Source organism: Arvicola amphibius, chromosome 9, assembly GCF_903992535.2.
Source record: "Arvicola amphibius chromosome 9, mArvAmp1.2, whole genome shotgun sequence".
In the NCBI taxonomy this organism is placed as follows: Eukaryota; Metazoa; Chordata; class Mammalia; order Rodentia; family Cricetidae; genus Arvicola; species Arvicola amphibius.
In genome coordinates, this window is record NC_052055.2 from 103,112,265 (window position 1) to 103,123,181 (window position 10,917).

Below are 10,917 nucleotides of genomic sequence, written 5' to 3' on the forward strand. Positions count from 1 at the left end.
GAATTTGAGTCCCCATACTCTTAACTGCTGAACCATTTCTCCAGCCCTGACTTTCTAAATTTTTAAATATTGGTGAAATCTTTCCCCTACATGAGCATGCTAGCATTAGAGAGAGATAAGAAATTTTAATATTCAAGCCGGGCGGTGGTAGCGCACGCCTTTAATCCCAGCACTCGGGAGGCAGAGGCAGGCGGATCTCTGAGTTCGAGCCCAGCCTGGTCTACAAGAGCTAGTGCCAGGACAGGCTCTAGAAACTACAGGGAAACCCTGTCTCGAAAAAACCAAAAAAAAAAAAAAGAAAGAAAAGAAATTTTAATATTCACCAGCTGAGTCACTAAGCCACTGGAAACTTGCAATCCTGTTCACAAGAACAAACCAGGGACTTGATCTTATCTTGCTCTCTGACCGACAACCTACATAAATACCTTTGGGAAAGTCTACCATCCAAGTTTTAAAACAGAAATGAGCAATGAGAGAATTCATCTAGAAGTAACATCTGACAGAGTTTCAGATATTTTAATAATATGTGAAAAGCAACAGGGAAATGTTTGCTTCCAACAGAAAGCCAGTATTATCTAGGTCACCCTGTGGGTTACAGCTTCTGACCCTAAGATGACATTACAGCTCACCAACCTGTAGATAACTGATGGACAGGCAAACAAATTTTCATATACAAACAACAAAGTTTGCCAAGGTTCAGTAAAAGTTCTAACTTCCATCTTCACTACTGAAGAAACTAGTCTTGTCTCCGCTTGCACATTCTCTTTTCTTGGTTAATTTTCCTTTGTTTTGAGACAGGGACTTACTAGCATACAGCTCCTGGTTGACCTGTTACTTAGCAGGAAGCCCAGACTAGCCTCAAACCCACAGAAATCTCTTCCATCAACCTCCCAATGGATGGGGATACAGGTGTGTGCCACCACACTGGACTCGTTTTCAATGCCCCTGCTCTATAAAAATACATGTGCTTTGGATTTCTCTTTTGAATAGATTATAAGTGACAAGTTTCCCTAATGCGAACAAAAGTATTTAATATGCTCATTTTATATTTGAAATAGGAATAATGATTTGACCTTATTAAAGTTTTTTTAAGCACACACTTAAAAAATACGTTAAAATGAAAACCCCAAATAGGAAAATCTCCTCCCCTCCCCCTTTATCCTCATTCCCATTCTGGATAAGTACTGGACTTAAGTTCAAAGAGCAGGCAAATTTCTACCACTATCATTTTTCTTATTCAAAAATCTGTTCAGTGTGCCAAGTGTGATGGCACTTGTCTTTAATCCCAGCACTCGGGAGGCAGAGGCAAGTGGAAGTCTGTGTGAGGCCAGCCTGGTCTACTGGCAAGTTCCAGGACAGCCGGATCTACAGGGTAAGACCGCCCCCATCTCACAAAATTATCTATTTATCAAATGAATGTCCCCATTAAAAATTGAAAAGTTAAAAAAAATATAAATACTACTGCTTTTGCACAAAGTTTATGTGGGTATTAAAACTTTTTAAAGGAAAAAATAATCAAAAGTCAGCAAGATAGCTCAGCAGGTAAAGGTATTTGCCAAGTAAACCTGGTACCCTGAGTTCAATCCCTAGCAACTATATAAAGGTGTAAGGAGAGAACTGACGCCAGGAAGCTGTACTCTGACTTACCTGTATAAGTCACACACACACACACACACACACACACACACACACACAAATTACTGCAGAAGCTGGGCATGGCAGTTCACACCTATAATACCAGCACTTGGGAAAATAAGGCAGGACTGTTTTGAGCTCCAGGCCAGTCTTACCTACAGAATTAAGACCCTGTCTAAACACACACACACACACACACACACCAAATCACTACTGATAATCAACACTTACTAAATGCTTGACAAATAAATTATCTGGTACTAATCACTTTCTTTCTTTTCACAAACAGCAATGTAAAACAGCCTTTGCACTGATCAAGCAAAAGTCGTGGAACTGGAGAAGGCCTTCAGTTTAATTCCTATGCCTGACATTGTACTTTCTCACAGACGCTGATAACAGAATTTATTTTAATAAGCATATGCCCACTTGGTAACAAATACATCCAATTTTAACCTTCAATACCAAATAAATCAATCAGAAGGCTGCAAGTGCCCTTTAACCTGCCAACAGAACAGAATTAAATCAGCTAACGACTTAGCTTAGCTTGCAGATCATAAACTCGTTTGTTTCTGACAGCCAAACAGACTGCTAGGAAAGTGTGTGAAAACATTTTCAAAACGAACTGAGTCAATCACAGGCTTTCTTCTGCTTTGACAAACAACAAAAACAAAATGCTAGACAAAGACCAGGTTCACCATGGCATCTTTGCCCTAAACTCTTCTACTAGAATTTGGAAACAGATTTTTCCCTCTAATGTTTTTAAACGTAGGAACCATTAAGACTGAAACTCAATAAATAATTGATCTATTCCACTTTAGACCTATCTGCCAAAGTCAGCTCAAAACAGTGACTACACACTTCAGAAAAAAAAAATGTTCAGGGAACTCTTCTAACTCCAGTTGCAAATTTAAGGAGTTCAAGGACAGCCTAAGATTCACAGTGACACTTTGTGTCTTAGAGTTTTCATTGCTGTGAAGAGACACCACGACCACAGTAAGTCTTTTTTAATGGGGGTGGCTCTTACAGTTTCAAAGGTTCAGTCCATTATCATCATGACTGGGAATATGGTAGTATGCAAGAGACACGGTGGTAGAGTAGTACCTGAGAATTACAACTTGCATGCAACAGGAAGTCGGTGGGGCAGTATCCTGAGCATAGGAAACTGCAACCCCCCCTCCCCAGTGACACACTTCCTCCCACAAGGTCATACACACTCCAACAAAGCCGCAACTCCTAACAGTGCTACTCCTTATGAGATTATGAGGGCCAATTACCTTCAAACTACCACACTCTGCCTCAAAAACAAAGAGAAAGAAATTAAAGGATGGGGATATAACTCAGCTGGCAAATTTACCTAATCAGCATGAAGCTTTGGGTTCAACCCTCAGCACCACATAAACTGGGTGTGCCTATAATCTCAGTACTCTGGAGGTGAGAACAAGAAGAATGGAAGTTAAGGTTATAATCTGAGGTACAAACAGAGTTGAGAACATCTCAAAAACTAAAAGCAAATTAAGCAGCAGACCCCAGGATTTAGGCAGTAAATTCCAGGTCATCCAGTGCTGCCGTGAAGGGAAGGCCCTGTCTCAAAACTACAAAAAAAGTAAGGTATGGGGGTGGTAAACGCCTGTAATTCCAGCAGGTGGGTTACACAAACAAGAGGATTCAGAGGTCAAGGCCAGTCCTGACTATGAATGAAGTTTGAGGCCAACCCTGAATACATGAAACCCTGTCTCAAAAGAGAAAGAAAAAAACTACTATAGAATTCTGGCACTATATATTTTGATATAATGTTTGTTTGACGTTTACAAAAAGACAAGTTCAAGAATGTAACAATGTTATTCATACCAGCCCAAACACCGGAAACATAAATGTTCAAGAATAAAATGAATACACTGCAATATTTATTTATACATTGTAGTAATAGCAAGAAGAAAAACATAAAGAGATGAAATACTGAACAAAATGGTCACTCACAAAATAATGTATGTTTCCACTTAAAATTCTGAAAATCAACAGTGATCTAAAGTGGGAGGAATAAGCACCTGGAGTAGTCATCAAGTAGGAGTGGAGGGACATGAGGAACCTGCTGGAATGCTGGGAATTCTTTGCTTATCTCGGCTGTAAGAATAGTATATCCATATAGAAATTATTTATTGACCTGTACAATTACAACTTGCAGCCTTTGGGACTGGGAAGAGAGCTAAACTGGTAAAGTGTTTGCAGCATGTTCAATCCCCATCGTCCATATTCAAAGCAAGGCTTGGTAGCACCCATCTGTAATCCCAGAGTTTAGGAGGCAGCGGAAGGCAGATACCTGGGGCTTACTGGCCTCCTAGACTAACATAATCAGCGAGCCCCAGGTCCCGGTGGCAGACCCTGTCTCAAACAAGGCGGATGGCTCCTAAGGAACAACACGGTAAGGTGACCTCTGGCTTCCACATTCACGCACTTTAAGCTAGGTGTGGCGATCCATGCCGGTAATTGAGGGAGTGAAAGACACAAGATGGTGAGTGCAAGGCCAACCCGGGCTAAAGGTCCAGACCCTGTCTTTCCAAAAAGTAAGGGGGTGGGGGTGCAGTGTTGGGGAGATATGAGGATGAAGGAAGGGAACGGGAGGGGAGGGGAGGGGACTGTTGGAGTTCAGGTTTCTAAAGATGCTTCATGATGGGAATTAAAATTCTATGACTAGTACCAGGACAAAGCAGCTCTGAGCTTGCCGGCCTGTAGAAACGCTTGGCCTGTGGTTATATCCTCCTGTTACTAACAGGTCCATCCTATCCATTCTCAACATTCTCCTTACTGGCTCCTGGAAAACTAACTTGACTTCAGCATTCTAAGCATTTCTCCTCCCTTAGTTCCTCCATCCAAACTTTTCTAGCTCTACCGCGTTCCTCACAAGGCTGCCACTATGAATTAAATTAACTAGGCTCCTTGTAGTCTCTGGGTTCGGTTGGGGAATGCCAACTTCAGTGGAAAAACCAGAGGGTGGGAAAATAGTTTGTTTCCCTTCCTACAGGCCTGTCCTCCAAGTGGCTACAATCCGAAAGGATACCTGCCACTCCCCATCAGCTAAACTCCCCAGGTTCTAAAAATAAACACTCCCTCTTCTGCCTTCTCAGACCAAAGAGAGATTAAGAGGCTCTATCTGCTAGAGCCAGGACGTTCCAAACCATTCCCTGTCAGGTTTTTTGGTTAGCTGTTTTTTTGTTTTGTTTTGTTTTGTTTTTGGTGTTTTGTTTTGTTGACACAGTCTCACCATGTAGTCCAGTTTGCCTGGATTTCAGTGTTTACCTAAGTCAGGTCTTCAGCTCAGGGTCCTCCTGCCCCTTGAGTTTGAGATGACAGGTGGGACGGCTAGTCTTGGTTGTCAACTTGACTACATCTGGAATTAACTAAAAATCCAAGCACCACCTGTGCGGGCTTTTCTTGACCAATCATTTGAGGTTGGAAGACCCGCCCTAAATCTGGGCCACTTTCTCATGGCTGCCCATATAAAAGACACGGAAAAAAAGAGCTTTTGGTGTTGTTCACTTGCTTGCCCTCATTCTCACTAGCAAGTTCCCACATCCTGCCACTGAGGTACATCTTCACTGCTGTTAGAGCCTGAAGACAAGCTGAGACACCCAGCCTCGGGGGCTAAACAACTTGGATTCTTGGACTTTTTGTCCAGAGACAGCCAGTGTTGAACTAGCTGGGCCACAGCCTGTAAGGAAATCTTACAAAGCCTATATAGATAGATAGATTAGATAGAATAGATAGATAGATAGATAGATAGATAGATAGATAGATAGATAGATAGACAGACAGACAGACAGACAGACAGATAGATAGAGATTCTATTACTTCTGTTCCTCTAGAGAACCCTGACTAGTATGTACCATCCTGACTAGTATATACCACCACCCATGGCTCCTCACTAGTTTTCTTTAAGCCTGCCCTGCCTTGCTGGACAGTCAGTCCCTAAAACACTCAAAACACACAGCTGGATTGTGCCAGATGACTGATAAAGCCACACCAGTTTGGCCTCCACTGTTCCATTAACTGCATGGTTTTTTTTTTTTTCTCTCTGAGTAATTGGGCTTTGTGTTATTTATGCATGAAGACTGATTCACTGCAAATCAATTCCCCATGGAAAATTCTCAACCCCAGGCTGGTTCTCAGTTCTGCCACCTATGTGCACACACTGTATGTAATATTAGAGTAATGTGCATTAATTAAGAAGGCAAATGTTACTAAAAATGACTAGCACATAGAATGCAAAGCTAAGCTAACTATGGGATTTGTAGCTTACTTGTTTATAATTCCCCTTTCCTTCAGACTAAAGACTGGAGAAATTACTAGAGCTCTGCTTTATCACAATACTAGAACAATATCAAATACAGTATCCACCCCACAATTACCTCTGGAGTGTTCACACAATTTTAAATGTCCTGTCAGTCAAAAGAATCTCCCTTTCTTCTAATTAATCCTACAATCAAGAAACCAGGCTCAAATAATAGAAAATAACTTATAGTGTCAATTTCAGTTTATTCTTTTTTTGTTTTTTTTTTTTTTTAAAGACAGGTTTTTGCTGTAGTTTTTGTTGCTTTTTTTTTTTTTTTTTTTTTTAAAGAGACTGTCATAGCACTACCTCTTGAAGACCAGGCTGGCCTCGAACTCACAGAGATCCGCCTGCCTCTGCCTCCCAAGTGCTGGGGTTAAAGGTATGCGCCACCACTACCTGGCTATTCTTAAATTACACTTGAGATTCAGAAAGAAAGTATCCCAGAAAAAAAGAGTCAAAGGTCAAGGCAAAAGGGCTCACTGAGTAGTGAGTAGCATTGGTTGAGTCCAGATAACCCAGGTTCAATTACCAGCACCCACATGGTGACTCACAACTGTCTGTAACTCCAGTTATAGGGGATCTAATGCCTTCTTCTGGCCTCTGTGGCACACTACTTACACATATCACAAGCAAAATATCCATATGCATAAAATAAATATTTAAAATAACTTTAACAATCAAAGGTCATGTAACAAGTTCAAAGACTGGGAAAGATTTGATTTTTTTTTTTCCTTTTAATCATGATGTTCAATGGATTGATGTGGTGCTCTGGTGCTCTTTAGACAATCAATCAATCAATCAAAAAAAAATGGTATTTTGCCCTCATGTATGTCTGTGTACCACTTGTGTGCCTGGTTCAGAAGAAGCCAGAAGACACTGAATCCCCTGGAATTGGAATTATAGTTGTTAGCCACCATGTGGGAATCAAACCTGGGTATTCTGGAGGAATAGCCAGTGCTCTTGACCACCAAAGTCATCTCTCCAGCTCCAAGATTTTATTTTTGAACCAAAAATAAAAACTGACAGAGAGGCTTGATTTCAAAGGGTGCTGCAGAAATGTTGAATTAGGAAAGCAGTTATTTCTTCAGGATTTCGTTCTCCTGTAGATGGTCACACTATAGATTCATCCAGATATATCAAGATAACAGGGCTTGAGCCACAGGCAAAATAATTGAAATAACACTGCAAGAGGCTCATTTCTCTACTCACAAGAAAATAAAGCCTGCAGATAAACAGTTTAGTAGCCATATTATAGACCTCTGACTGGGTTCTCAACCTCAGGACTGCAGACATTCTATATAACACATCCCTGTTATAGACTGGGGAGGCCATGGTCATTACTGGATGCTTTGATTTTATTCCTGGTTTTTATCTAGAAGATGCTAGTAGCCAAGAAGTGTTTTCCAAGATCGTCAAAAGTCTCTCAGAAGCAAAACTACCTATGTTAAGAATTTATCCAAATAAACAATTACCAGCTGGGCAGTGGTGGCACTTTGCCTTCAAAACCAGTAGCCAGGAGGTAGAGGCAGATGGATCTTTTTTAGTTCAAGGCCAGCCTGGTCTACAAAGTGAGTTCCAGGACAGCCGGGAACTACACAGAGAAACTCTGTATCGGTAGAAAAAAAAATTACCATTAAAATAAGGTAAGTTTGTTTTATATAGAATATCTACAAACTTTTTCTTCATCTTTGGGCAAGAAAAAAAAAACACCTATTACCTGGCTTTATGAATTCAATTTTTCTTTAGAACTCTTTTTTTTTTTTTTGACAACTTACAAAGTGACATCTTTAGGCGGAACTACAACCGAAGAGTACGGATAAAAGCGTTGCCAGAGTGAAGAAAGGCTGCTACGAAAAGGCCTAACTTGAGTTCCCTCTCGAGATGCTCTCCATAGAGAAGCATGCTCCTTTGTTCTCCCAGAGACACAGATGGAAAGTGTTAGAGAGTCCCAAGACATGTTGTGCGGCCAAGTGGAAAAAAAGACAGGTAAACCACCCAAACCAGACAGACAAAACTGAAGGCAGGAACACACACAGAGAACTCAAGCTCCTTGTTTATAGGTGGACTCTAGGTGATCTTCCTCTTTTCTCTCCAACATACTGCTCACACAGTGCTTTTCAGTGCTGTCTCTAGACATCCCCTTTACACTAATTACTTTGTAAGGCTCTTCAAACATTTTAACATTACACTTATAACAGGCACAAAGTTCAAAACTCCAATGCCGTAACTGCTACATAAAGAAAAACAAACGAGATTTTATAATAAATCAGGGATTTTCAAGAAAGATTTTCAAGGTCATCCTGGTCTACAAGAGCTAGTTCCAGGACAGGCTCCAAAGCTGCACAGAAACCCTGCCTCGAAAAAAAAAAAATGTTGGGAAGTAAATAAAAGGAATCTAGTCTCTCCATCCCCTTTCACCTCCTCCTCTTCCTGGCAACAATTATTACAGAGACATTTGCTGCTGGCTCGTTGGATGGTTAATGGAGAATGGCTCCTAACAATGGGCAGTTTCTTTTCTATCTCTGATCTATCTGGATATGTACATAAATGATGAATTCCCATACAGAAATAGAATATTCATGTAAGGACTTGTGCGAGGATTAATGAACTTCTTTGTCTGAGCAGGACTTGCATTTATTTAGTATATTTGGAATCCTTTTTTGTTCTGAGTTATTTCTTTAGCTGTCGTTATACCCATTGATAACTTTCTGATACTCTAGAATGGGGATTTTGTTCTACTGATAGCAATAAGGAATTGACGTAAATATCAATGATCTTGACACGTCATTTTCTGAAGATTCCATAGAGATTACATAAAATGCTTTCACTAGAGAAGTTGCCATTCTTAGCCGTAGTGTGTTGTTACTTAGGGCAGAATAGTTTCTATTATGATCTGAGGTCAAGGTTCTCTTTCTACTTTTTATGATAGATAAAACTGACGCTTTGACTGGAAAGAAAGGGCCTAAAAAAGTGAAAAAAAGCAAAAACAACATTTCTAAACACAATTCTCTTGTAATAATTTGAAGTTAATAATGCTACTTATTACCTACTGAAAACTCATTAAATGTGAGACAAGAACCTATTTTAGATGAACTTTTTTTTTTTTTTGGTTTTTTGAGACAGGGTTTCCCTGTAGTTTCTAGAGCCTGTCCTGGAACTAGCTCTTATAGACCAGGCTGGCCTGGAACTCAGAGATCCGCCTGCCTCTGCCTCCCGAGTGCTGGGATTAAAGGCATGCGCCACCACCGCCCGGCTTAGATGAACTTTTAATTAGGTTCAGGAGACAAAGCAAGCACTCTCTCCTCTGAACTACAGAGTTCAAGGCCAGCTCCAGCTATATGAGGAGTTCAGAGACAGTCTTGTCTACTTAGTGAAATACTATCTCAAAAAAGGCTCAGCAAGAGGCTGAAGGTGGAGGACTGTTAGTTCAAGGTCATCCTAGGCTACTCGGAGAGATTCTGCCTGGAAAACAAACTGGGAAGGATTTAATCCCAGCACTCAAGAAGCTGAGACAGGCAAACCTCTTGGAATTCCTGGCCAGCCTGCTCTACACAGCAAGATACAGCCCAGCCAAGACTACACATAAGACCCTTTCTCCAAAATCCAACCAAGCAAAAGCCTAAACAAACAAAAATCCCAGCACTAGGAGATACAGTGAAGAAAAATGACTAATAGTTCAAGGCCAAGGGTTTCTGCTGAGTTCCAGGCCACCCGGGGATACACTGCCAGACACTATTTCAGAAACAAAACAAAAGCAATTGCTCTAATTGCGACAGCAGGAAAAGCTGCAAGCTATCTGCAGTGAGTCTGGAAAGGATTCTCCAGGACCTTGTAAGTTCTGCATATACTGCATTCCGCGAGTAGTTATTCATCCTGATCATTATAACTCCGTTTTTTTTTTTTGTTTGTTTGTTTTTAAGGGGGGGGTAAGAGATGCTCAGCTTTTACCAAAAGCAAACGTCAGAGGTGAAATCGCCACATGACTCAGATCCTTCTAAGAGTTAGGGGCCGAGGGTCTCTCTCCTAGGTCGGACTCACCAACTTTAGAAGGTCGGTACTGGGCATCTTCCTCCACAGGAGTCTTCCCAGGACTCCTCTTTTTCAGCGTCTGAAAAGGGGAAACACATCTGTTTACTCTAAGACGTAAAGGCGTCGCCACACTGCTAGATCAGCTGCCTCCCTCCTCGGAAGGCTCGGGATTTCACTGCCTGCCTTATCAACGCTCCGGCCGGCCGGCCGAACCAGAAAAACCCAGCCGAGGAGTCCACGAGGGGGACACGCCCCTTCCCAGGCTGGGACTCCAGACAGCTCCGTCCCCGGGCCCACAGTCCCACAGCCCCACGGCCCCACGGCCTCACGACCAGCCAGATCTCGAGCTGCTCCTCGCCCGCTCTGCCTCCCCGCCCAGCCGCAGCCCGAGCTCGGCGCCCCGACTCTCCGCGCCACTGCTCAGCCCGGGCCTCCAACTCCCGCCCTTAGTTCAGCACCCCTTCAGCCCCGGCCCTGCTTGCCTCAGTCCCGCTCCCCTTCAGCCTGGGCCCCGCTACCCCTCAGCTCGGCTCTCCCTCGGCCCCCCTCGGCTCGCCCCTGCTCCTCTCGACTCGCCCTCCTCCCACCTCCCACCTCCCCCTCAGCTCGCCCCTGCTCCTCTAAGCTCGCCCCCCCTCCCCTTCCCTCCTCTCCCCTCTGCCCGGCCTGGCTCCCCTCAGCCTCAGCCCCGACCGGCCCGCCACGGCGGCTCCACCTCCTCAGGCCGAGGTCCCGCGCCTTCTTCCCCGCAGAGGCTCAGCCTTGCAGCCGCACACCTCGCGCGCCTCCGCTCTGCAAGCGACTGAGTCGCCAGCCGCCGGATCCGAGTTCCCCCTTCCGCTGCAGTCGCAGAGATTGGAGATGCGCCTCCGCCAGCCCCGCCCCTCCCGGAAATGGCCTTGGGGTACCCACCCGCCTTAGGGAGC

The 10,917-nt window shown here is 43.2% G+C and overlaps 1 protein-coding gene across 1 annotated transcript in view; it reads right to left on the reverse strand.

The window, feature by feature from the left end:
• Positions 1–10,860, reverse strand: part of Sgpl1 (sphingosine-1-phosphate lyase 1) — a 46,465-nt gene extending 35,605 nt beyond the window's left edge. The window contains exons 1-2 of the mRNA XM_038342131.1: positions 10,707–10,860; positions 10,001–10,070 (exon numbers count right to left, since the gene is read on the reverse strand). Of these exons, the coding sequence (XP_038198059.1) occupies positions 10,001–10,027 (27 nt within the window). The 5' untranslated portion in view covers positions 10,028–10,070; positions 10,707–10,860. The remainder of the gene's footprint in view (positions 1–10,000; positions 10,071–10,706) is intronic.
• Positions 10,861–10,917: the final 57 nt, after the last annotated feature.